Raw genomic sequence first — 26,132 nt, forward strand, 5'->3', positions numbered from 1 at the left:
ACATCGTATACAATAAGAGAGACAATTTTAATGAATGGAAAGGCCCAGGGAACATCATAAGCATAGCTGACAAAACAATTATTTTGCAACATGGCAATCAAATTGTTGGGGTACATTCATCAAGGATAATGGGTACAGATTACAAATTTTCAAATTTAGACAGAGCAGACAGACATGATGAGTAACCCGGGTCATCTGGTACGCATGTGTTGCAGAACTATGAGGACCAGTTAACTGATATAGACAGGTTTCACTTCTGATGAATTAGAACAGGCCATTTTTCTGAAAGGGCAACTGCCAAAAGTTGGTACAAAAGTGCCTGAAGGGTCCAGTCAATGGAAGGATTCAACTGTCGAGAACTACTGAAAGGACATCCCAGATCGGAAGGGAAAGATCTAGCAGTACAGAACAATATACCAGGTGGGATGGGGGACTTGGTTTGTCAAGGTCTTGTAACATGGGTAAGATTATGAATACTACCAGGAGTAGAAGCCCACAGGTCTCTCTCTCTCTCTCTGTTCATCCCCAGGTCTCTCTCTATCTCTCTCTCTCTCTCTGTGTCTATTTACGGGTTTCTCTCTCTCTCTCTCTCTCTCTCTTGACTCTTTACTCAACAGCAGCCAGAGGCTAACTGTGTGTGAGAGTGAGAGAGATGGACAGAGTGAGAGAGATGGACAGAGTGAGAGAGAGAGAGACCTGGGGATGGACAGAGTGAGAAAGAGAGAGACCTGGGGATGGACAGAGTGAAAGAGAGAGATGGACAAAGTGAGAGAGAGAGAGACCTGGGGATGGACAGAGTGAGAGAGAGAGAGAGACCTGGGGATGAACAGAGAGAGAGAGAGACCTAGGGATGGACAGAGAGAGAGAGAGACCTAGGGATGGACAGAGAGAGAGAGACCTGGGGATGGACAGAGAGAGAGAGAGAGAGAGACCCAGGGATGGACAGAGAGAGAGAGAGAGAGAGAGAGAGAGAGAACTGGGGATGGACAGAGAGAGAGACAGATCTGAGGATGGACAGAGAGAGAGAAAGAGAGAGAGAGACCTCGGGATGGAAATGGAGAGAGAGAGACCTGGGGATGGACAGAGAGAGGGAGAGTGTCCTGGGGATGGGCAGAGAGAGAGAGAGAGAGATCTGGGGATAGACAGAGAGAGAGAGATGCTGATGGAGAGCAAGAGAGATATGGGGATGGATAGTGAGAGAGAGAGAGAGAGAGAGAGCTGGGATGGACAGAGTGAGAGAGAACTGGGGATGGACAGAGAGAGAGATCTGGGAATAGACAGAGAGAGGGAGCTGCTGATGGACAGTGAGAGAGATATGGGGATGGACAGTGAGAGAAAGAGAGCTGGGATGGACAGAGAGAGGGAGAGCTGGGGATGGACAGAGAGAGAGATCTGGGAATAGACAGAGAGAGGGAGCTGCTGATGGACAGTGAGAGAGATATGGGGATGGACAGAGAGAGAGAGAGAGAGAGAGAGTCCGGGGATGGACAGAGTGAGAGAGAGCTGGGGATGGACAGAGAGAGACAGAGACCTGGGAATAGACACAGAGAGAGACCTGGGGATGGACAGAGAGAGAGAGAGAGAGACCTGGGGATGGACTGAGAGCGAGAGAGAGAGAGAAGGAGACTGAGGGATGGACAGAGAGAGAGAGAGAGAGAAAGAGTCCTAGGGATGGACAGAGAGAGAGAGAGAGATATGGGGATGGACAGCGAGAGAGAGAGAGCTGAGGGATGGACAGAGAGAGAGAAACCTGGTGATGGAACAAGTGAGATAGAGAGAGAATCCTGGAGATGAACAGTGAGAGAGAGAGAGACCTCGGGAAGACAGGATGGTGGCGCCTGAAGATCCTGCAGGGGACAAAATGGCAGCACTCATGCTCCTCCTCCTGGGCGGAGCCAGCAGGCAGGGGCTACCTTACATCATCTAATACAGGTGTTACAGTGCTTTACCACATACTCTCTCTGGGATGTTTTTCTCTCTTTCTCTCTCTCTAGGCTGTATATCTCTCTCTCTCTCTCTGGGATGTTTCTCTCTCTCTCTCTCTCTCTGGGATGTTTCTCTCTCTCGCTCTGTCTCTGTGATGTTTCTCTCTCTCTCTCTCTCTGGGCTGTCTCTCTCTGGGATGTTTCTCTCTCTCTCTCTCCCTGGGATGTTCCCCTCTCCCTGTTTCTCTCTTGGATTTTTTTTTCTCTCTCTCTCTCTGGGATGTTTCTCTCTCTCTCTCTCTCTCTCTGGGATGTTTCCCTCTCTCTCTGGGATGTTTCCCTCTCTCTCTCTCTCTGGGATGTTTTTCTCTCTCTCTCTCTCTCTGGGCTGTTTCTCTCTCTGTGTGGATGTCTCTCTCTCTGGGATGTTTTTTTCTCTCTTTCTCTCTCTCTGGGCTGTTTCTCTCTCTGTGTGGATGTCTCTCTCTCTGGGATGTTTCTCAGAGTTGTGTGCTGGGACAGGAGGATGTGTTGCAGTAAGAGGGGCGGGGTGAGAGTGGGGAGGTGGCTGATGATGAGCTGCTGCTTTAGGAGGCAGGCTCACTTTGGCAAGTGTCAGTGTGAGCTCTGGGACGGTGCATAGCAGCAGCCAGCAACCGAGTGTAGAGAGAAACCCTGCCGAGAGTGGGGGAAAGCTGCGTTTACGTTCAGGTGTTGCCTGGCCATGTCTGAACTTCATAAAGTAACAGGCCGGAACTTGGAGAACTTGACTTTAGATTCTGGGTATGGAGGGACGGCCACCTCCCGTGGATCGTCCAGTTTGTCTCTGTGCCGCTCTGGGGGAACCTGGGGCTCATTCCCCAGGGCAGCCGCGAAGAGATACCTGGGCAGCTGTGATACACTGGACAGAGAGCTGGCAGAGAGCTCGGAAGGGTTAGAGGCTCTGCACTACTGCCCGAAACTGCCCCAGCCTGAGGACATCCCGTGGACTGAGCAAGAGATACATGAGGTGCTGAGGAGATGCTGTCCTGGTGGGTCCAGGCAGCCAGACCCTGGGAGCCTGCTTCAGAAACTCTCCAGCTACTTGAGCAGGGTGCTGGTGCGGATCGGCAGAGAGGCTCAGAGACTCAGCCTGCAGAGCGCCAAGTGCAGCAAGCATGAAATCCAGAGTGCAGCCAAGCTGGTGCTGTCCTGGTCCCTGTCTCAGGCTTGCATGGCGGCTGCGGTCAAGGCTCTGTCCGTCTATAACATGAACTCCGGGGAGCAGCTCGGCAGCAGCAAGAGCTCCCAGTGTCAGATGGTCTTCTCGGTTGGCCGTTTCTTTCGCTGGATGGTGGACAGCAGGCTGTCCAACCGCATCCACGAGCATGCGGCCATCTACCTGGCAGCCTGCCTGCAGAACATCCTGGAGGAGGTTTATCTCAAGCTGCTGGACAGCCTGCACTCCCCAGGGAAAGAACCGCCTGTGGACACGGACCAGGCCCTGGAGCAAATGATCAGCAATGACCCCGACCTGTGGGGCCTGTTCCAACCACATGAGCATCTCATCTGTGGGAGGAACGCTTACGGTAAGCTCGGTGTGAGAGGAGAGACTTCTCCCGCCCTCGGGAGCTGCCAACATGTTCAATTAAGTACTTTGACACCAAGGTTTTGTGAAAGGAAAATCATGATTAACCAATTTATTGGAGTCCTTTGAAGGGGTCACGGGTGCTGTGGATAGAGGGGAACCAGTGGACGTACTGTAGTTAGATTTCCAGAAGGCATTTTGGTAAGATGCCACATCCAAAGTTATTGCGGAAAATAAAAACTCTTGGTGGAGAGGGTAACATATTGGCATGGATGAAGATTGGCTGGCTAACGGGAAAGAGATTTGGCATAAATGCGTGTTTTTTCTGGTTGGCAGAATGTGACGAATGGTTTGCCACAGGGATCAGTGATGGGACTTCAACTTTTTACAATTTATGTAAATGACTTGGTGAAGGAACTGGGGGTACGGTTGCCAAATTTACTGGTGACACAAAGGAAAGTAAATTGTGAAGAGGACATGAAGAGGCTACAAAGGGACATAGATTAAATGAGTGGCCAAAGAGCTGGCCAATGGATTATCATGTGGGAAATTGTCTATTTTGTCAGGAAGAATAAAAGAAGCTCATTATCTAAATGTTGAGAGATTGTAGAGTTCTGAGTACAGAGGGATCTGGGTGTCCCAGTGCACGAATCACAAGAGGCTGCTATACAGGTACAGACAGTAATTGGGAAAGCTGATCGAATGTTATTGTTTATTGTCAAGGTGGATATGGAGAGGATGTTTCCTCTTGTGAGAGTATCTAGAACAGGGGTGGGCAAACTTTTCCGTGCAAGGGCCACATTCAGAAATTCACAATTTTAAAGGGCCGCATAGTATATTAAGTAAAATAATTAATATTTTAAATACCCAAAATAAAAGGTCTTTAAAGAAAAAAAAAGCACATTTATTTGAAAAACAAAGTAACTCCGTAAGTAACAGAACAATGTCAATGAGAATGGTGCATCTGACTGCAGTCATTTACCAGTTTGTTGAAATCAGGTATCAAGTTGCTTGTGCTGATCCTTAACACTGACAGAAGCACAGCCTAGCCGAGTCAACGATAAAAACGCGCGTAGTGGGGTGGATGAGTGGGGCTGCCTTATTGGTCGGTTTAGTTGGGTGTGCGACCAATAGGAGTCCAGGTTACAAACAATAATAAGGCTTATTGTTTGTAACCTGGACTCCTATTGGTCGCACACCCAACTAAACCGACCCATGAGACAGCCCCACTCATCCACCCCACTACGCGCGATTTTATGCGGCCCGCCAATGAGGTGCCTGGAATCATAACCGGCATTTTTGAAAAGCCGCCGGGGAAAAGCCGCTGAAGTAAATGCGCTTATTCAATAAGCGCATTTACTTCAGCGGCTTTTCCCCGGCGGCTTTTCAAAAATGCCGGTTATGATTCCGGGCACCTCATTGGCGGGCCGCATAAAAACCTTTGTCGGGCCGCATGCGGCCCGCGGGCCGTAGTTTGCCCACCCCTGATCTAGAACAAGGGGTCAATGAATGTTTAAAATTAAAGGGTCATTGATGTAAAATAGAGATTATTGTATAGAAAGGTTTATAGGAGATAGGATTTATAATCATCTAGAAAGGAATAATTTGATTAGGGATAGTCAACACGGTTTTGTGAATGGTAGGTCATGCCTCACAAACCTTATTGAGTTCTTTTGAGAAGGTGACCAAACAGGTGGATGAGGGTAAAGCAGTTGCTGTGGTGTGTATGGATTTCAGTAAAGTTGTTGATAAGGTTCCCCACAGTAGGCTATTGCAGAAAATACAGAGGCATGGGATTCAGGGTGATTTAGAAGTTTGGATCAGAAATTGGCTAGCTGTAAGAAGACAGAGGGTGGTGGTTGATGGGGAATGTTCAGCCTGGAGTTCAGTTACTAGTGGTGTACCACAAGGATCTGTTTTGGGGCCTCTGCTGTTTGTCATTTTTATAAATTACCTGGAGGAGGGCGTAGAAGTATGGGTGAGTAAATTTGCAGATGACACTAAAGTCGGTTGAGTTCTGGACAGTGTGGAAGGATGTTGCAGGTTACGGAGGGATATAGATAAGTTGCAGAGCTGGGCTGAGAGGTGGCAAATGGAGTTTAATGCAGAAAAGTTTGAGGTGATTCATTTTGGAAGGAGTAACAGGAATACAGAGTACTGGGCTAATGGTAAGATTCTTGGGTAGTGTGGATAAGCAGAGAGATCTCAGTGTCCATATACATAGATCCCTGAAAGTTGCCACTCAGGTTGATAGGGTTGTTAAGAAGCTGTATGGTGTGTTAACTTTTATTGGTAGAGGGATTGAGTTTCGGAGCCATGAGGTCATGTTGCAGCTGTACAAAACTCTGGTGCGGCCGCATTTGGAGTATTGCGTACAGTTCTGGTCGCCGCATTATAGGAAGGATGTGGAAGCATTGGAAAGGGTGCAAAGGAGATTTACCAGGATGTTGCCTGGTATGGAGGGAAGATGTTATGAGGAAAGGCTGAGGGACTTAAGGCTGTTTTTGTTAGAGAGAAGAAGGTTAAGAGGTGACTTTATTGAGGCATACAAGATGATCAGAGGATTAGATAGGGTGGACAGTGTGAGCCTTTTTCCTTGGATGGTGATGGCTAGCACTAGGGGACATAGCTTTAAATTGAGGGGAGATAGATATAGTACAAATGTCAGAGGTAGGTTCTTTACTCAGAGAGTAGTGAGGGCATGGAATGCCCTGCCTGCAACAGTAGTGGACTCGCCAACATTAAGGGCATTTAAATGGTCATTGGATAAACATATGGATGATAAGGGAATAGTGTAGATGGGCTTTAGAGTGGTTTCACAGGTCGGCGCAACATCGAGGGCTGAAGGGCCTGTACTGCGCTGTAATGTTCTATGTTCTATTAGGAGAATTCTTTTCTGGGGGTGGTGAGTCTCTGAGACTCTCTTCCTCAAAAGGCAATGGAAACGAGAAACTTTGAATATTTTTAAGGCAGAACCAGGTAGAATCTTGATTAACAAGGGGGTGAAAGGTTATGGGGGGTTAATAAGAATGTGGGGTTGAGGTTACAATCGGATCAGCCATGACGTTATTGAGTGGTGGAGCAGGCTTCAGTGGCCAAGTGGCCTTCTCCTGCTCCTAGTTTGTATGTTTGTCTGTATTTCTTCACATTCCTACTCTGGCATGTTAACCTAGACCAAGGGTTCAAATCTCTAGAGTGGGTCTCTAACCTACAAGTCAGTCTCAGAAAAAAGAGTACGACCACTAAGTCGGCGTTAACACCACACCACCTCTGGTGTTATCTTGTGCTTAGTATCTTTCTAAAAATCTTTTGGAATCTGCTTAATCTGCCAGTTTTCAAAGTCCTGTTGGAATCCTCCGCGCTGTTGGTTAATGAAAATGCATCTAGTCTCCTTGAGGGTGGCATGGTGGCACAGTGGTTAGCACTGCTGCCACAAAACTCCACGGGCCCGGGTCCAATTCTGGCCTCGGGTGACGGTGTGGAGTTTGCACTTCCTCCCCGTGTCTGAGTGGGTTTCCTCCGGTTTCCTTCCACAGTCCAGGTGTGCAGGTTAGGTGGATTGGCCATGCTAAATTTCCCCTTAGTGTCTAAAAGTTTAGGTGGGGTTACTGGGTTATGGGGATAGGGTGAAAGTGTGGGCTTAAATAGAGTGCTCTTTCCAAGCGTCGGTGCAGACTCGATGGGCCGAATGGTCTCCTTTTGCACCCTAGGGATTCTATGATTCAACAATGATATGGCGATGCCGGCATTGGACTGGGGTGGGCACAGTAAGAGGTCTGACAACACCAGGTTAAAGTCAAACAGGTTTGTTTCCAATCATTCACCTGAAGAAGGAGCTGCGCTCCACAAGCTAGTGATTCAAAACAAATCTGTTGGACTTTAGCCTGGTGTTGTAAGACTTCACACTATGATTCAACAAAGAAGATTAGAAATAGCATGACTTTGCTGTTGTAGCCTTGCATGGAGCCCTGGGTACAATATTATGAGAAGGACACAGGTTGTGAAGGTGGTGTAACTTAAGGATGAAAGGACTGCTGGGGAGGACGATGACCTTGTTATCAGGTGGTAACATCTGTGTAGTATGTACATGGAAAGAGGAGGTTGGGGTGATCATATGGATGTTATGAAGCCCTTTATTATAGATTATAATGCTGGAAATGTCCTTTTAACTTCTCCTGACATTGCCACTAAGTGCTAACCTGAGGTGAATCTCTAACTAGGACCAGATTGAGAAATCAGTTCCCATTAATCCTCTTGCAGATCAGAAACAGACAGATCATGAAAGAGTGTCAGGAAGACACCCAGAGACAGGGACAGAAACAAGGAGAGAGAGTTAGAGGCTTCCAGATCACGAGGAAGGGAGCGACAGACAGAAGAGAGAGCTGGACAACACAGACAGCCCCAGTGAGCTTTCCGGCTTGGGTCACTGTCTGTGCGGAGTCTGCACATCCTCCCCGTGTATGCGTGGGTTTCCTCTGGGTGCTCCGGTTTCCTCCCACAGTCCAAAGATGTACCAAAGGTGGATTGGCCATGATAAATTGCCCTTAGTGTCCAAAATTGCCCTTAGTGTTGGGTGGGGTGCTCTTTCCAAGAGCCGGTGCAGACTCGATGGGCCGAATGGCCTCCTTCTGCACTGTAAATTCTATGGGCGAAATTCTCCGACCCCCACGACGGGTCGGAGAATAGCGGGAGGGCCTTCCCGACATTTTTCCCGCCCTCCCCCTATTCTCCCCCCCCCCCCCCCCACCCCCCCCCGCCCAACTCCCGACACGAATCGCTGCCGCCGTTTTTTTACGGCTGGCAGCGATTCACAGCTGTTCGATGGGCCGAAGTCCCAGCCCTTTACGCTGTTTTTAACGAACGGCAAACAGACCTGGTCTGGCCGTTCGTAAAAACGGCGGGAACAACTCGCTTTTTATAACCATGGCACCGATTGGCACGGCAGTACCACGGCCGTGCCAAGGGTGCCATGGGCCCGCGATCGGTGGGCACCGATCGCGGGCAGCGGGCCCGATGCCCGCGCACTATTTGTCCTTCCGCCGCCCCGCAGTATCCTTTCGCGGGGCGGCTGAGGGGCATCCCGGCCCGCGCATGCGCGGGTTTCGCGCAAATACGCGATGACGTCATCCAGAAGACTCCAACCCGCGCATGCGCGGCTGACGTCATATGACACGTCAGCCGGCGCTAACTCCGGCAAGCGGGCTTAACGAAATTCGTTAAACCGTGATGCCGGAGCTTACGGCGTCGGGCTGCTAGCCCCGACCAGGGACCAGAATCGGTTCCCGGTCGGGAAGGGGCGCGCTGGCGTCAAACCCGCCCGGGTTTGACGCCAGCCTTACGATTTCTCCCGTTTTGGGAGAATCGCGCCCTCTGTCTCTGTCTATGGAGACAGGCAGCAAGGACAGGATTCAAATCCACACCCAGTAGAGTTGTCTTGTTTGCACTTTGATTTCAGATTTCCTGCATCTACAGTATTTTGCTTCAGGATTGTTTCTAACTCACTGGACCTGTCTCTGCCTGTTAACCAAATTCAATGGCATATTTCTCTCTCTGGTTTTCTCACATTAATCACTGACACTCCTTATAGGAGAATCTTGTTAACTTGTTTGGGGGAAGGGCGAGTTACAAATAGGAAATATTTCAAATGAAACTAAATTCTGCTCCATGCAGTTCTTTAGTTTAGTAACATTTAAAATTATTGTACATTACGATGGTGGGCGGGAGACTGGGGGCCGGGGAGAGGTCCAAAAGTGACTTTTTGAAGCAATTTAATATGCCCCCCCCCACTTCCTTTCCTTTTCTGACAATTCAGTTCACTCACTGGGGCTTAGGGTAGGCCCACTTGCCCTTTGCTTCTCCTCAATGTTTACTTCGAGCCCCCAGCAGAAACCACTGGTGATCCAGAGCCTGGCTGAAAAGGGGAGTATCTGACCTGTGCTCAATATCTGCCACACCTCAGATCAGAAGGGAAATCCAAACCTTCTTGTTTTAGTCACTTACACTTTAAGTCTGCCTGCAAGTAGCCCTTAATCATTTGCCAAACACGGCTCAGTACACAGAGTCATCCAGACTCGAAACACTAGCTCTCTTATCTCTACACAGATGCTGTCAGACCTGCTGAGATTTTCCAGCATTTTCTGTTTTTGCTCAGTCCATTCTTGTCTCTTAGTCAGAAGATCAGTGGTTCAAGTCTCTCTTCAGAAATAGATTATCACGGCTGATTCTCCAGGGAGTGCTTTCACTGTCAGGGCTGCTATCTTTCAATAAGACATTAAACCGAGGCCTTGCCTGCCCTTTCAGAGGTTTGTGAAAGATTCCATGGCATATTTGTTTGAAGAAGAACAAGGGAGTTCTCCTTCAGTGCCCTGAACAATACTTATCCCTTGATCCAACATTAAAAAACGGGTGAATCCAACCCAGCCCGTTACTGCCCCATCAGTCTTCACCTGAGCAACAATAAAGAGATGGAAGGGAGTAATCAACAGCGCTATCAAACAGCACTTACTCAGCAATAATCTGCTCAGTGTCTCTCAGTTTGGGTTCCATGAGGGCCACTCAGTTTATTACAGCCTTGGTTCAAAGAGCTGAACTCCAGACGTGAGGTTTGAGGTCTGCCCTTGACATCAAGGCAGCATTCAACCAAGTAAGGCATCAAAGAGTCCTAGCTAAACTGGAGTCAATGGGAATCAAGGGCAAAATGTTCCACTGGTTGGAGTCATACCTGGACAAAGGAAGATGGTTTTGGCTGTTGGAGGTCAGTCATCTCAGCTTCTGGACATCAATGCAGAAGTTCCTCAGAGCAATGTCTGAGGCCCAACCATCTGTTGGCTGCTTCACCAATAACCTTCCCTCCACCATAAAGTCAGAAGTAGGAATGTTCGCTGATGACTGCACAATTTTCAGCATCATTCGCAAATCCTCAGATACTGAAGCTGTCCATGCCCAAATGCAGCAAGACCGCAACAATATCTAGCCTTGAGCTGATGAGTGGCAAGTTACATTCTTGCCATACAGTTGCCAGTCAATGACTTTCTGCTAGGGGATCTAACCATCACCTCTTGACATTCAATGGCATTACCACACTGAGTATCACTAACAACATCCTGACCAGAAACTGGACTGAACCAACCATTAAAACACCGACAAAAGAGCAGGTCAATCTGCAGCGGTTCAAGAAGGCAGCTCACCACCACCATCTCAAGGGTAACTAGGGATGGACAATGAATACTGCCCTAGCTAGTGGCAGCCACATCTCTTGAATGATTTTTTTAAAAAGTGACTGAAACTGGCTATCACTTTGCTTACTACTGGAGATTATTCTGCATGATGCAAATGCAAGTTGTTATTTTTCGTTTACTGTCATCAATTTTTGACTGAGTTTCTGTGGTGATCTTCATGGCTTTAGGCCATCTCAAAACGCTTCACATCCAATGAGTTCCCTTTTTAGTGTTGTTATACAGGCAAACACAGAAACCAGATCATGCACAGCAAGATCCCACAGCAGCAATTAGCCAGTTAATTTGTTTTAATGGCGTTGATTGATAATAAGTATAGGGCTGGGAATATTGTTAAACTTTCAATGAGAAGCTTCTTCGCAAGACTATGACTTGGCAGGAATAGGCTTCTATTTATCTTGGGCAGTACGGTAGCATAGTGGTTAGCCCAAATGCTTCACAGCTCCAGGGTCCCAAGTTCAAATCCCAGCTTGGGTCACTGTCTGTGTGGAGTCTGCACGTTCTCACCGTGTGTGCGTGGGTTTCCTCCCACAGTCCAAAGATGTGCAGGTTAGGTGGATTGGCCATGCTAAATTGCCCTTAGGGTCCAAATTGCACTTAGTGTTATGGGGATAGGTTGGAGGTATGGACTTGGGTAGGGTGCTCTTTCCAAGAGCTGGTGCAGACTCGATGGGCCAAATGGCCTCCTACTGCACTGTAAATTCTATGAAATCCTGTTAAATAGGTTTATCTGTTAATTTATAGCTTCCAATCACAATTACTTATTCAAGAAGAAAATTAAATAATATTTTTCACGGAAAGCACCCTCTCATTGCGCTCCTTACCCAAACCAAGGCAGTGAAATTTGTTTATGGTTGTTCTAGAAGGGAATCAGTAGAGTTATGATGGGCTGAATAGCCTCCACCTATGCTGTAAATGATGCCATCACCTTATGCATGTAGCTGCATTAGGCCTCAGTTCAATATATCACCTGCAAATTTGAACTGCTGGCAGTGGAGCACTCCTTCAGTCCCTCATTGAACTGTCAGCCTAAATCATGTTCTTGTGTGCTCAAGGAGTCCAGTTCCAGTAAATAAGTATTCAATTTATGAAAGAAAATATATAATAAAAGATATATAATTCTATATTGGTGCAAGGACAGAGACGCTCAGGAGTATATTCTTTTGGGCTTATCACTGAAACAAATTAATTAACAAAATAATAACAATTTTTATTAGTGTCACAAGTAGGCTTACATAACACTGCAATGAAGTTACTGTGAAAAGCCCCGGTCGCAGCACTCTGGCGCCTGTTCGGGTACACAGCGGGAGATTTCAGAACGTCCAGTTCAACTAACAAACGCATTGCCGTGTTAATGTAAGCCTACTTATGACACCAATTACGGTTATTATTATGGCTTTTTGGGACTTGCAGGAGGAAACCGGAGCACCAGGAGGAAACCCATGCAAACACGGGGAGAACGTGCAGACTCCACACATTCAGGGACCCAAGGCGGGAATTGAACCTGGGTCCTTGGCGCTGTGAAGCAACAGTGCTAACCATGATGCTACCATGCTGCCACTTGTTAAGGTGCAACACCTTAAACAGGGCACTGTAATGCAAACCAGAATTTTAAATAATGTTCCTGGGGCTGATAAAGCTCTCCAACCCCTGTTGTATCCATTGGTTGCGGAAGGCTTCGAGTGTACCTGTGGACACAACGTGCTCCCTCGCCAGGAATACCCTGACTTGGATGTAACCATGGAAAAAAGGCAGACAGTGGGGCTAAACAATCTCCTGAACTGCTCACAGCCTGGACCTGTTTAATGAGCAACTCGGCCCAGCCAAGGAGCAGGCTAACGAGGAGGTCACCCTGTCACTGTGAATTGTTGAAGGTGACATGGCAGGCTGAGAAAGCACATGGAATTGTGGACATTATAAATAGAAGCAAAGAATGTGAAGCAAAGGGTGGCACGGTAACACGGTCAGCAGGGAGCCGGGTTTGATTCCCGGTTTGGTCACTGTCTGTGCGGAGTCTACACGTTCTCTCCGTGTGTGCGTGGGTTTCCTCCGGGTGCTCCGGTTTCCTCCCACAAGTCCCGAAAGATGTGAATTGGACGTCCTGAATTCTCGCTCAGTGTATCCGAACAGGCGCCAGAGTGTGGCGACTGGGGCTTTTCACAGTATCTTCATTGCAGTGTTAATGTAAGCCTACTTGTGACAATAATAAAGATTATTATTAGTGACCCTTTATTCAACTTTGCTTCAGCCTTCACTGGAGTCAGGGCACCACATGGCGAGGGTGCAGAAAAGATTTCTGTTAATGTTTGCAGGGATGTGGGACATCAGTTCCCTGAATAGATGGGAGAAGCTGGAGCTGTTCCCCTTGGAGAAGAGAAGATTAAGAGGCGATGTGGTAGAATTCAAAATCATCTGGACAGAAAACATAGAAACACTTTCCCATTGGTGGAAAGACCAATCAGAGGTCGCAGATTTCAGATGATGGGTGAAAAAAATCATAGAATTTACAGTGCAGAAGGAGGCCATTTGGCCCATCGAGTCAGCACCGGTCCTTACAAAGAGCGCCCTACTCAAGCCCATGTCTCTACCCTAACCCTGCAACCCAGTAACCCTTTTTGGACACAAAGGCCAATTTAGATGGACAATCCACCTAACTCGCACATCTTTAGACTGTGGGAGGAAACCGGAGCACCCGGAGGAAACCCACGCAGACACGGGGAGAACGTGCAGACTCTGCACAGACAGTGACCCAACCCGGGAATTGAACCTGTGACCCTGGAGCTGTGAAGCAACTGTGCTAACCACTATGCTACAGAAGAACGAAATTGGGAGGAAATGTTTTTTTAAGCTGTATTGAGGATCTGGAAGGTACTGCCTGTGAGTGCAGTGGAGGCAAGTTCAAACAAGACATATCTGAAGGGAATGAAATATGCAGAGCAACGTGGAAAAGGCAGGGAAGTGAGTCGAGCTGCAGAGAGCCGACAGATACAATGGGCTGAATGGTCTTGTGTGCTATAACCATTTCCTGATTCAGTGATACTTTGTACAGAGAAGTGCTTCCTGATTTCTCTCCCCGATAGCCTAGCACTAATTTTAAGGGTTTGACCTTTGAACTGTATTCCCGCAGCTTCTATCCACCTATGCCATTGAATCTGTCATTTTGAAACCTCGATCAGATCAGCAGCAATGGCAATTTGCACTTGTACAGCGCCGTTAATAGATTAACAATGTCCGAAGGTGTTTCACAGGAGCATTGTCAGGCAGGATTGGTCACCAAGTCCCATAATAAGATCACCATCAACCTTCTAAGGGAATGGAAAACGAGTCCTTGCAACCTGTAATTTAATCTTTAATCCACGGTGAATTTACACCACACCCCTTCCAAAACCAGTATATTGATCCTGAGCTGCAGTGTTTAAAGAGAAAGGGCGGTTATCCTGAAAATCTAAGACTGAAAGGAGAGGTGACAGGCATGTCTGTTCTCTGTGGTGATTAATAGAGTTTTGATCTGTGAGATTAAAAAGCTGCAGTCTGATTTTAAACTCGTTTGACAAACCTTTCTGTCTAAGTAGCGTGGGAACACACAACCCAAGGGTGACATAATTGCAGCAAATCCTTCCCCCCCGTTCTGTGGTGAAAATAGTATTGCACAATTCTTTAACGACAGTGCACCTTTGAACAAAACATTTATCACACCAAACATTTCCCAATCGTGTTTAAACCTGTCAGGGTTAAAAGGATTAAGTATCCTGTGAATGATTATGGTTAATGTTGGGGTAATTCAGCTTGCTGCTTCCAGTCTGACCTGTAATATGCTTTTTAATCTTCAAATTAGTGTCACTCAGTGATCAATTAAAATGTGACTGGCCATGGAGAAGAGCACAAAGGCAACTGAGAGATTAAACTGTTCAATCCCAAAGTTCCAACACAGCTGCTAAGATCAAAGAATTACAATTAATTGCTTACAAAACAAACTGCTACTAAACCACAGGATGAACTTCAACTGTTGTTTTGTCCTGTGTGGTGCAGTGTGGAACTGATATTGGGCCCAGAAGTATAGATTGGAAAGTGACAGGGGGTCTAACAACAGCAGACAGTGACAGCAACACTGGGCTCAGGCACCAGGACAACCACTGGATTGAGCCTGGGTGTGATATTCTCTGTAGTGGAATAGCCAGTGCTATAACATTGAGGTGCCAGAAAGTTGCTGATGTTAATGGAATATTTTCTCTTACATAGCAAGCATTTGTCTTTTTGGCAGTTGATTGCCCAAACATAATGCTGGTGAATGTTCAGGGGAAGGCTGAAGCAATCTAGACTTGTAGCTACTTGCATCACGAAAACAAGTATTTCTTCAACATCGTGTCGATTGACAAGTTCTTTTGTCAGAGGGACAAGCAGCTCCTTGATTGGCTGAGGACTGTGGTAGCTTTGACTTGTGCTCTTCTCGGGCATGTAGCGCTGGACCCAGCATTGTGAATGGCACCGAGGCCTGTCAACTCTCATTCTTCTGAATTGTGTTTCGCTCCTGGGATTGCCATCCAGGAGTTGGGCACTGACACAGCTTCTCTATGATCTGCCTAAAATTCTGCAGTCAAAGTTTCAAATAGGCAGTAGAGGAGATTACAAGATTGAACTGTGCTTCTTCTGCATGTTTTGCTGAAATATGGGGTGTATAGTTGCGAGGTAGTCAGTAGGCCCTTGCATCAAGGCAGAGCCCCCACCATTATCCAATAACTGCTGTGGGCTAGACATTGGCAGGCCATCATAGAATCTCTGCAGTGCAAAAGGAGGCCATTAAGCCCATCAAATCTGCACTGACCCTCTGAAAGAGCACCCTTCCTAAGATACCTCCCCCTAACTTAGTGATTCAAAGGACACCCAGATCCCTCTGTACCTCAAAGTTCTGCAATCTCTCCCATTAAAATAATTTGCTGCTTTTCTATTCTTCCTGGCAAAGTGGACAAGTTCACATATTTCCACATTATACTCCATCTGCCAGATTTTATCTCACTCACCTTAACCTGTCCATATCTCTTTACCTCGTCTTAACAACTTACATTCCTACCTATCTTGGTGCCATTGACAAATTTAACTACCATATATTCAGTCTTTTCATCCAAGATGCAAATTGTAAATAATTCAGACCCCAGCGCTAATCCCTGTAACACTCCACTAGTTATAGTTTATCAACCCGAAAAAGATCCATCGAACCCAACTCTTTGCTTCCTGTTAGCTAACCAACCCTTTATCCATGTTAATATGTTATCCTCTACACCACATAACCTTACCTTCTGAAGTGACTTCTTATTTAATGTCGTTTGGAAATCCAAGTATCCTCTTAATCCACGTTGCTCATTACTACTTCAAAAATCTCTAATAAATTATTTAATTATGATTTCCTTTTCACAAAATCATGCTGACTCTGAACGATAGCATTCTGATTTTCAAAGTACCCTGCTATAGCCTCCTTTATAATGAGTTCTAGAAATTTCCCTGTGACCTGGGATGGCACGGTGCCACAATGGTTAGCACTGCTGCCTCATAGCGCCAGGGACCCGGGTTCAAATCCAGCCTTGAGTGACTGGAATTTGCACGTTCTCCCCGTGTCTGCGGGGTTTCCTCCGGGTGCTCTTGTTTCCCCCTACAGTCCAAAGATGTGCAGGTAATGTGGATTGGCCATGCTAAATTGCCCTATAGTGTCCAAAAAAGGTACGGGTACAGGGGAGGACATAGGTAGGGTGTTCATCAGAAGGTTGGTGCAAACTTGATGGGTTGAATGGCCTCCTTCTACAATGTAGGGATTCTATGATGTTGCACTAATTGGCCTGTAATTTCCTGTTTCTATCTCCCTTCCTTTTTTGAATAAAGGTGTTACATTGTCTAAGGAATTTTAGAAGATTATAAACAATGCCTCTACTATCTCTACAGGCACTTAAAAATTTTTTTAGAGTGCCCAATTCATTTTTTCCAATTAAGGGACAATTTAGCATGCCCAATCCACCTGCCCTGCACATCTTTGTGTTGTGGGGGCAAAACCCTCGCAAACAGGGGGAGAATGTGCAAACTCCACATGGACAGTGATCCAGAATTGAACCTGGGAACTCAGCGTTGTGAGGCAACAGGGCTAACCCACTGTGCCACCGTGCTGCCCTCCAGCCACTTATTTTAAGACCCGAGGATGCTGGTCATCAGATCCTAGGGAATTGTCAGCTTTTAGGTCTAATAGACTTCCCAGCACCTTTTCCCAAGTGATGGTGATTGTTTTAAATTCCTTCCTCTCGTTCATCTCTTGATTTTCAAGTATCTTTAGGAAGTTTTCTAAGTCTTCCACATTAAAGACAGACACAAAATAACTGTTCAATGTCTCTGCTATTTCCTTGTTTGCCATTATCAATTCCCCAGACTCACACTTTAGTACTCTTTTCCTATTTAAGTACTTGGGAGAAACTCTTACTACCTACTTTGCAATATTAGCTAGCCTGGGGCTGGATTCTCCCCTACCTGGCGTGACGGAGGGTCCCGGCGTAGGGGAGTGGTGCCAACCACTCAGGGGTCGGGCCTCCCCAAAGGTGGGGAATTCTCCCCACCTTTGGGGGCCAGCCCCGCGCCGGAGCGGTTGGCACCAGAAGACTGGTGCAAAAAAACCGGCGCCCCCGGCAGCGGTGCTGGCCGAAAGGCTTTCGCCGGTCGGCGCATACGCCGGCAGTGACGTCAGCGGCCAGCTGCCGCTGACGTCACCACCGGCGCATGCGCGATGTGGGTTTCTCTTCCGCTTCCGCCATGGCAGAGGCCGTGGCGGCTGCGGAAGGAGAAAGAGTGCACCCAGGGCACTGACCCGGAGTCTGAGCGGGGGGGCCCGATTGTGGGCCAGGCCACCGTGGGGGCACCTCCTGGGGTTCGATCGCCCCCCCCCCCCCCCCCCCCCCCCCCAGGACCCCGGGGCCTGCTCACGCCGCTGATCCCGCCGTTCCAGAGGTGGTTCAGACCTCGGCGGCGGGAGAGGCCTCCCAGCGGCGGGACCTCGGCCCATCCGGGCTGGAGAATCATCGCAGGAGCCTCGCCGATCGGAGTGGCGAGATTCCCGCCACTGCCACTTCCCGGGTGGCGGAGAATCTCTGCCACGGCGGGGGCGGGATTTTTGGCGGCCCCAGGCAATTCTCCGACCCTGCTGGGGGTCGGAGAATTTCGCCCCGGTCTCATTATCTGCTTTCCCTTTTTTTCAGCTACTCTTTGCTGGTTGATAAAATCTGACCAATGCTCTGACCTACCACTAATCTTTGCAGATCTGTACAGTGTTTCTTTCAATTTCTTACTGTCCTTAACTTCCTTTTTCGGCCACGATGATGCATTACTGTCAAAGAGTCTTTCTTCATAGCTGGGAGAAATCTTTGCAGAGTTTGTAATTATGTCCTTTAAATATTTTCCACTGCATCTCTCTTGTCCTGCCCTTTAACCTAATTTCCCATTTCATTTTACCTTCATAAGGTACCTTCAAACTCAGCATGAAACTTACCACGTTATCATTGCTGTCGCTCAGACTCCTTTACCATGTGGTTATTAATTAATCCTGTGTCATTACCAGGTCTAGAATGCCTGCTCCCTATTTGGTAGTGCAATATAAGGGTTATAGAGAGATGGCTGGTAAATCTGTTTCAAATGTTAAAATGAAGGTAGAGAAACTGGGCGCCATTTAATGGAAATGATACAGAGTCCCGTTTCATTTAGCACGATGTTTCCTGGCACTTGGGAGAAGCACCAGCGCCGAGAATGACCCTGCTATTTGCTTCATTTTTGGGTCTTGGCGATGCCCCGCTGAGGCTGTACTTAGGCTTATTCCCTGCACTGACAAGCTTATTTTTAAATGACGCGCCGATCTCTGGAACGTGGCCTCTCAACCCCCTAATGCACCAAATCATGGATCCTCGGGCCTCCCACACCCCACCTCATAAGGTCAAGGCCAGGTCCCTGGCACAAGCAAGATGCAACTGGGCTCCTTGGCACTGCCAGCCTGGCATCACCCCAGCCAGCCTGGCAGTGCCACCTGGGCACCCAGGTGATACTATCATGATACTTGAGTGGCATCAGGAGTGGCAGGGTACCACCCTACCCAGAGCCCGACCACTCAAGGGCTCCCAATCACCTGGGAGACCCCCAAGTGCCGGTACACCTGGTCCACATTTGTGGAAACCAGTGCCAAACAATATGCGGGTCTCCGAGGTGAGGCCGTTAGATCCCCGCGCCTTGGGTAACTCTTGCGCAGACATATTCAAGTGAGCCTAACTGTGCAGTTGAATATGCAAATCCGGATCATGCCCTTTGAGGTCGGGAGCCAGATCGTGCGCCTCACGAGTTTGCAAGGCGTTACGAGCGTGGAAAGTCTTGTGAGAGGCCCCTCGCGAGACTTACCGGCCTTGTTGCATCCCGAGTTGGGTGTAATGAAGCTGTCACGCCCACTTTCCTCTTTTGGGGAGTGAGGACAAAGGGACATAACGTTTATAATTAGAGCTGGGCTGTTCAAGCGTGATGTCAGGAAGAATTTGAAACATTCCCCCCAAAACCATTGTTGATGTTGGAAGTCATTTGTAACCTTTAAATATGAGATTAACAGATTTTTTAAAGAGAGAAACCGAATTAACGTTTTGGGTCAAGGTCCTGTTTCTCTCGCTCCACAGATACTAACAGGCCTGCTGAGGATTTCCAGCATTTTGAGACATTTGAACATCCGCGGTGTTTTGCTTTTGTGTTTACACATGTTTTTGGGGTAAGGGCAGCTAGAGATATAAAACTAAGGCAGGTAGATGGAGTTGAGATTTCAAAATGAATGGGAGTACAGGCTCGAAGGGCTGAATGGTCGATTCTCGTTCCTTTAAGACTTGGAATATTTGACCATGTGCCAAGGTTATGTGTGGTCGAATGTCCTGATTTTGTGTTGTAGCTTCTGTGTTCAGTTTATTTGCTGTGATTACGCTGCAGTATCTGTGACGCATAACGCTGAGGGGATGTGAAAGCAGAAATGTGGGGCCCCAGTGGCTTTCATCCAATTAGTTTCCAGTAAAGGAGAACCGTGCTGTGCTCATGTGGAATGCTGCTGACCTTTTGGTTGCACAATTAATACACCTGTACTTTCCAGAGCGAGCACATTAACCAGACAGCATTGGGTAAGGTGGGGCGGTTGGCTGCCTAAACTTTACAGCATGGCATATTCACCACCACAAAGGGAATGTGAAACAAGCACCTTACATTCTAACCTCAAGTGATTTAGCAATAAGCTTTACAGTTACTTGAAGCATCAAATTTGAAACAATTATTCAGGCATGCTGGTCTCACATAGTGTTTCTATCAGGTTCTTCAGTTAGAAAATTAATAAAGAGAGATCCAGGCGCTTAATGTCAGTGACTCAAAGGCCCAGACTTCAGAAAAATAACGGCGGGTATAATGGTATTTTCCATTATTCGTGTGTAAATTGTCTGGCAGCTTGTGGTCAGGAAGAGAGGTGAGATTTGATTTGCTATAAGTTGAAGGATGATTTGTACCATTCCACCATTAGTCTCTCTTAAACTGGTACCTTGCCCTCAACCACCATGTGAATTTCATAAAATTGCTGCATTAATCAACAGATTAACTCATAGGATCCCTGCAGTGCAGAAGAAGGCCATTTGGCCCATCAACTCTGCACCGACCCTCCGAAAGAGCACCCTACCTAGGCCCAATCCCCCACCCTATCCCCATAACCCCACCTAACCTTTGGACACTAATGCAGGTGGATTTTTAGCAATCCACCTAATCTGCACACCTTTGGACTGTGGGAGGAAACCGGAGCACCTGTAGGAAATCCACAGAGATATGGGGAGAACACCCAAACTCCACGCAGACAGTCATCCATGGCCGGAATCGACTCTGGGTCCCTGGCACTGTGAGGCATCAGTGCTAACTCACTGCAGAAATTTATAGCTTGCACTTATCAGTACCGGTACGTTTTTAATAAAGAGATTCATATTCCTGCAACCCGACTGAATCTCCGTCCTACAAAGTTAAACAGTAGAGTCTCATTCTGACAAGTAGTAAGAATTGTTGTTGGAGAGCTTGTTGAAATTTGTATTTTTTCTTTCAGTATTTTTCTCTCTCTTAATCTTAATGTATCTTTCCCTCTTTCTGTATTATTCTTTCCACATCTAATTTGACTTTAATTCACTTGATATCCTTCTCCATTGCTCCTGTTTCTTCCTCAATTTCCAACAATATCTGAAAATGCAGTCATTGCCTGATTTGACAGCTCAGATTGTGATACACCAAGTGTCTGTATACTTTCCCCTGTAAGGAAGGAACATGACATCCAGCCTGTCAGTGCCCTCATGTTCCTTCCTGTAGCCACACGTAGGTTGTGCAGCAACAAAATTCAGCTCATTTTCCACAGAAGACGTTTTGTCACTGTTGGTTTCCTGTTCATCAGGCTTCTGTCAATCAGCCCAGTGCTGGGGAGCTGAGTGGCTAGGTTCTGCTGCAGACATAGCGATGCGTTCTCACCGCACTGCGTAAGTTAGCAGCATTGCAGGATGTAGATTACAACCTCAACCACACTCTGTTATTAATAACATCACACTGTTGACAGGCAGCATCGTTATATATGTTGCAGCTTGGAGACAGTGTAATGGGAACTTTATATTTTATAGCATGTTGCCAGGAATTCATACGTGTGCACAAACACACACACACGCATAAACACACACGCACGCAAGGTTTGTGCTCACATTGAAATACACATACATATGTGCAAGGGTTGAGGTTAAGATCTGTCTGATGTCATACTGTCCCAATGGGTTATTGGGGACAGCACTCTGATGTCATACTGTCCCAATGGGTTATTGGGGACAGCACTCTGATGTCATACTGTCCCAATGGGTTATTGGGGACACCACTCTGTCTGATGTCATACTGTCCCAATGGGTTATTGGGGATAGCACTCTGTCTGATGTCATACTGTCCCAATGGGTTATTGGGGACAGCACTCTGATGTCATACTGTCCCAATGGGTTATTGGGGACACCACTCTGTCTGATGTCATACTGTCCCAATGGTTATTGGGGGCAGCACTCTGATGTCATACTGTCCCAATGGGTTATTGGGGACAGCACTCTGTCTGATGTCATACTGTCCCAATGGGTTATTGGGGACAACACTCTGTCTGATGTCATACTGTCCCAATGGGTTATTGGGGACACCACTCTGTCTGATGTCATACTGTCCCAATGGGTTATTGGGGATAGCACTCTGTCTGATGTCATACTGTCCCAATGGGTTATTGGGGATAGCACTCTGTCTGATGTCGTACTGTCCCAATGGGTTATTGGGGACAGCACTCTGTCTGATGTCATACTGTCCCAATGGGTTATTGGGGACAACACTCTGTTTGATGTCATACTGTCCCAATGGGTTATTGGGGATAGCACTCTGTCTGATGTCATACTGTCCCAATGGGTTATTGGGGATAGCACTCTGACTGATGTCATACTGTCCCAATGGGTTATTGGGGGCAGCACTCTGATGTCATACTGTCCTAATGGGCTATTGGGGACAGCACTCTGTCTGATGTCATACTGTCCCAATGGGTTATTGGGGACAACACTCTGTCTGATGTCATACTGTCCCAATGGGTTATTGGGGATAGCACTCTGTCTGATGTCATACTGTCCCCATGGGTTATTGGGGACACCACTCTGTCTGATGTCATACTGTCCCAATGGGTTATTGGGGACAACACTCTGTCTGATGTCATACTGTCCCAATGGGTTATTGGGGATAGCACTCTGTCTGATGTCATACTGTCCCAATGGGTTATTGGGGACAACACTCTGTCTGATGTCATACTGTCCCCATGGGTTATTGGGGACAGCACTCTGTCTGATGTCATACTGTCCCAATGGGTTATTGGGGACAACACTCTGTCTGATGTCATACTGTCCCAATGGGTTATTGGGGACAGCACTCTGATGTCATACTGTCCCCATGGGTTATTGGGGACAGCACTCTGTCTGATGTCATACTGTCCCAATGGGTTATTGGGGACAGCACTCTGTCTGATGTCATACTGTCCCAATGGGTTATTGGGGACAGCACTCTGATGTCATACTGTCCCAATGAGTTATTGGGGATAGCACTCTGTCTGATGTCATACTGTCCCCATGGGCTATTGGGGACAGCACTCTGTCTGATGTCATACTGTCCCAATGGGCTATTGGGGACAGCACTCTGATGTCATACTGTCCCAATGGGCTATTGGGGACAGCACTCTGTCTGATGTCATACTGTCCCAATGGGTTATTGGGGACAGCACTCTGATGTCATACTGTCGCAATGGGTTATTGGGGACAACACTCTGTCTGATGTCATACTGTCCCAATGGGCTATTGGGGACAACACTCTGGGGCCTCACGGTAGCATGGTGGTTAGCATCAATGCTTCACAGCTCCAGGGTCCCAGTTCGATTCCCGGCTGGGTCACTGTCTGTGCGGAGTCTGCACGTCCTCCCCGTGTGCGCGTGGGTTTCCTCCGGGTGCTCCGGTTTCCTCCCACAGTCCAAAGATGTGCGGGTTAGGTGGATTGGCCATGCTAAATTGCCCGTAGTGTAAGGTTAATGGGGGGATTGTTGGGTTACGGGTATACCGGTTACGTGGGTTAAGTAGGGTGATCATTGCTCGGCACAACATCGAGGGCCGAAGGGCCTGTTCTGTGCTGTACTGTTCTATGTTCTATGATGTCATACTGTCCCAGTGGGTTATTGGGGATAGCACTCTGTCTGATGTCATACTGTCCCAATGGGTTATTGGGGACAACACTCTGTCTGATGTCATACTGTCCCCATGGGTTATTGGGGACAGCACTCTGTCTGATGTCATACTGTCCCAATGGGTTATTGGGGACAACACTCTGTCTGATGTCATACTGTCCCAATAGGTTATTGGGGATAGCACTCTGTCTGATGTCATACTGTCCCAATGGGCTATTGGGGACAGCACTCTGTCTGATGTCATACTGCCCCAATGGGTTATTGGGGACAGCACTCTGATGTCATACTGTCGCAATGGGTTATTGGGGACAGCACTCTGTCTGATGTCATACTGTCGCAATGGGTTATTGGGGGCAGCACTCTGATGTCATACTGTCGCAATGGGTTATTGGGGACAGCACTCTGTCTGATGTCATACTGTCGCAATGGGTTATTGGGGACAGCACTCTGTCTGATGTCATACTGTCCCAATGGGCTATTGGGGACAGCACTCTGTCTGATGTCATACTGTCCCAATGGGTTATTGGGGACAGCACTCTGTCTGATGTCATACTGTCCCAATGGGTTATTGGGGATAGCACTCTGTCTGATGTCATACTGTCCCAATGGGTTATTGGGGACAGCACTCTGTCTGATGTCATACTGTCCCAATGGGTTATTGGGGATAGCACTCTGTCTGATGTCATACTGTCCCAATGGGCTATTGGGGACAGCACTCTGATGTCATACTGTCCCAATGGGTTATTGGGGACAGCACTCTGTCTGATGTCATACTGTCCCAATGGGTTATTGGGGACAGCACTCTGTCTGATGTCATACGGTCCCAATGGACGAATGGGGACAGACACACCGATGGAACGGATTTGCGTCTGTGGGGAACTCTAAATTAACCTAATTAGCTGCCTTTGACTAACAGAGCGGGCTGCAGGCTTCGCGGATCTGATCATTGTGGTTTATTTCAATGATTCCAACAGCTAGAAAGTTCTCGGCACAGCAGTGAGCCAGTGATTTTATTGTGAAGTCAACAATGCTCCTCCATAATTCCCATTCTCGTTGCTCTGGATGTACTGACTATTAGGGATTTAATGTTAACACACAGGCTGAAAGTTAGTGATCAGGACTGTGTGCGATGGATTTAGACACACCGGGGAAAAGAGAGCATCAGTCATTTTTGTTTTTTCCACAAAGTAATGTCAAGTTGAAGTTTAAAAGAAATATCTGGCCCGGAAACCTGTTTAGTCTTGAATGATGGTTTCTGTTTCAACCACTCACCCTGGAAATGAATTCTGCACCTCACTCCCACAGCTCTGCGTGTGATGGGATCTCTCCTGCACTCAGCTCTCAGTCTTCACCTATTGTGGCTTTGGTTCAAGACTCCTCAACTATTGGAAACATTGGACTCACCGTTACCGTGACCCATCCTCTCATCATTTTCAACAATTTTTAACATATAAAATTTCTGTGATGTTTGGACAAAATTTTCATTTTTTTTGTATCATTGTTTTCTGATGCAAGGCAACATCCTAATGAATCTGCACTATATCCTCTCCAAAGCCTGAATATCATTCTAATAGAGTGTTGATCACTCAATGAGCAAAGAGGTCCATCAGCGTGACTGCACTGAATCAGTGTGCCCCATTCTGTCCAAGCTGGAGTGGAGTGGGTGGGAGCAGGGTTAGAGAGGGAGCTGAGCTGCAAATTAAAGTCACAGGAATCCATTGAAACAGAAAGCTGTTGTTCTCAGTGTTACGGATTAAAATAGGAAGCCCAAGAATTCTGCCTCTGCTTTTTCCAAAACGTTCCCGTCTGAATGCCAGGGTGGCTGTGGGAAAGGGGGTGTGTAATATAGGAACAACTCTGCATTTCTGCAGTGTCCCTCACCACTTCAGGACGTCCCAAAGTATTTTCCATCCAGCTTACTTTCAAAGTGTAGCCCTGTTTGTAGCCCCTGTTGCAATGTGGGAACTGCAGCAATAACAGCAATGGGATCATCTGTTTCATTGTAGCTGGTTGAGGGCAGATTGTTGGTGATGCCAGAGAGAATTCCCCAAATTCTTCTTTGGCCTGAGAGGGTCTTCCTTTTACCAGCACTCCAAAATAAAGCACCTCTGGCAATGCTCCAACTCACTCACCATTGCACCGGAAATTCAACCTGGTTTATATGCTGAAGTCTTTGGACTGAGGATTAAACCCACAACCTGACTTTGAAATGGGAGTTCACCAAGTCAAGGCTGGCAATATTACAGGCCGGCAGTCAAAACAGTTCTCAACTGCATCTGAGGTACTGTATTAGCTTCTGTGTACCTGCACTATTAAACGAAAGATTAACATCTGATCACATTAATGTGAAAAAGCCTTCATAACTAAGTCCAAAGATGTGCAGGTTGGGTGGATTGGCCATGATAAATTGCCCTTAGTGTCCAAAATTCTATGATTAACCTAGGACAAAAGTTCGGCACAACATCGTGGGCCGAAGGGCCTGTTCTGTGCTGTATTTCTCTATCTCTATCTATCTCTAAGTCACAGAAAATGTGAGCCATGTTTTTATTGTAATGCATTACATTGCACTTTACAGAGATTTAGGATAGAGAGGCGGTTAACATCAGGAGGTTCTTCAG

At 47.3% G+C, this 26,132-nt stretch overlaps 1 protein-coding gene across 1 annotated transcript in view; it reads left to right on the plus strand.

Moving 5' to 3' along the window:
* Positions 1-2,545: 2,545 nt before the first annotated feature.
* Positions 2,546-26,132, plus strand: part of LOC119978405 (ankyrin repeat and BTB/POZ domain-containing protein BTBD11-like) — a 53,111-nt gene continuing 29,524 nt past the window's right edge. The window contains exon 1 of the mRNA XM_038820030.1: positions 2,546-3,493. Coding sequence (XP_038675958.1) covers positions 2,650-3,493 — 844 coding nt within the window. The 5' untranslated portion in view covers positions 2,546-2,649. The remainder of the gene's footprint in view (positions 3,494-26,132) is intronic.

The sequence above is a fragment of the Scyliorhinus canicula genome, chromosome 15, assembly GCF_902713615.1.
Source record: "Scyliorhinus canicula chromosome 15, sScyCan1.1, whole genome shotgun sequence".
Classification (NCBI taxonomy): domain Eukaryota; kingdom Metazoa; phylum Chordata; class Chondrichthyes; order Carcharhiniformes; family Scyliorhinidae; genus Scyliorhinus; species Scyliorhinus canicula.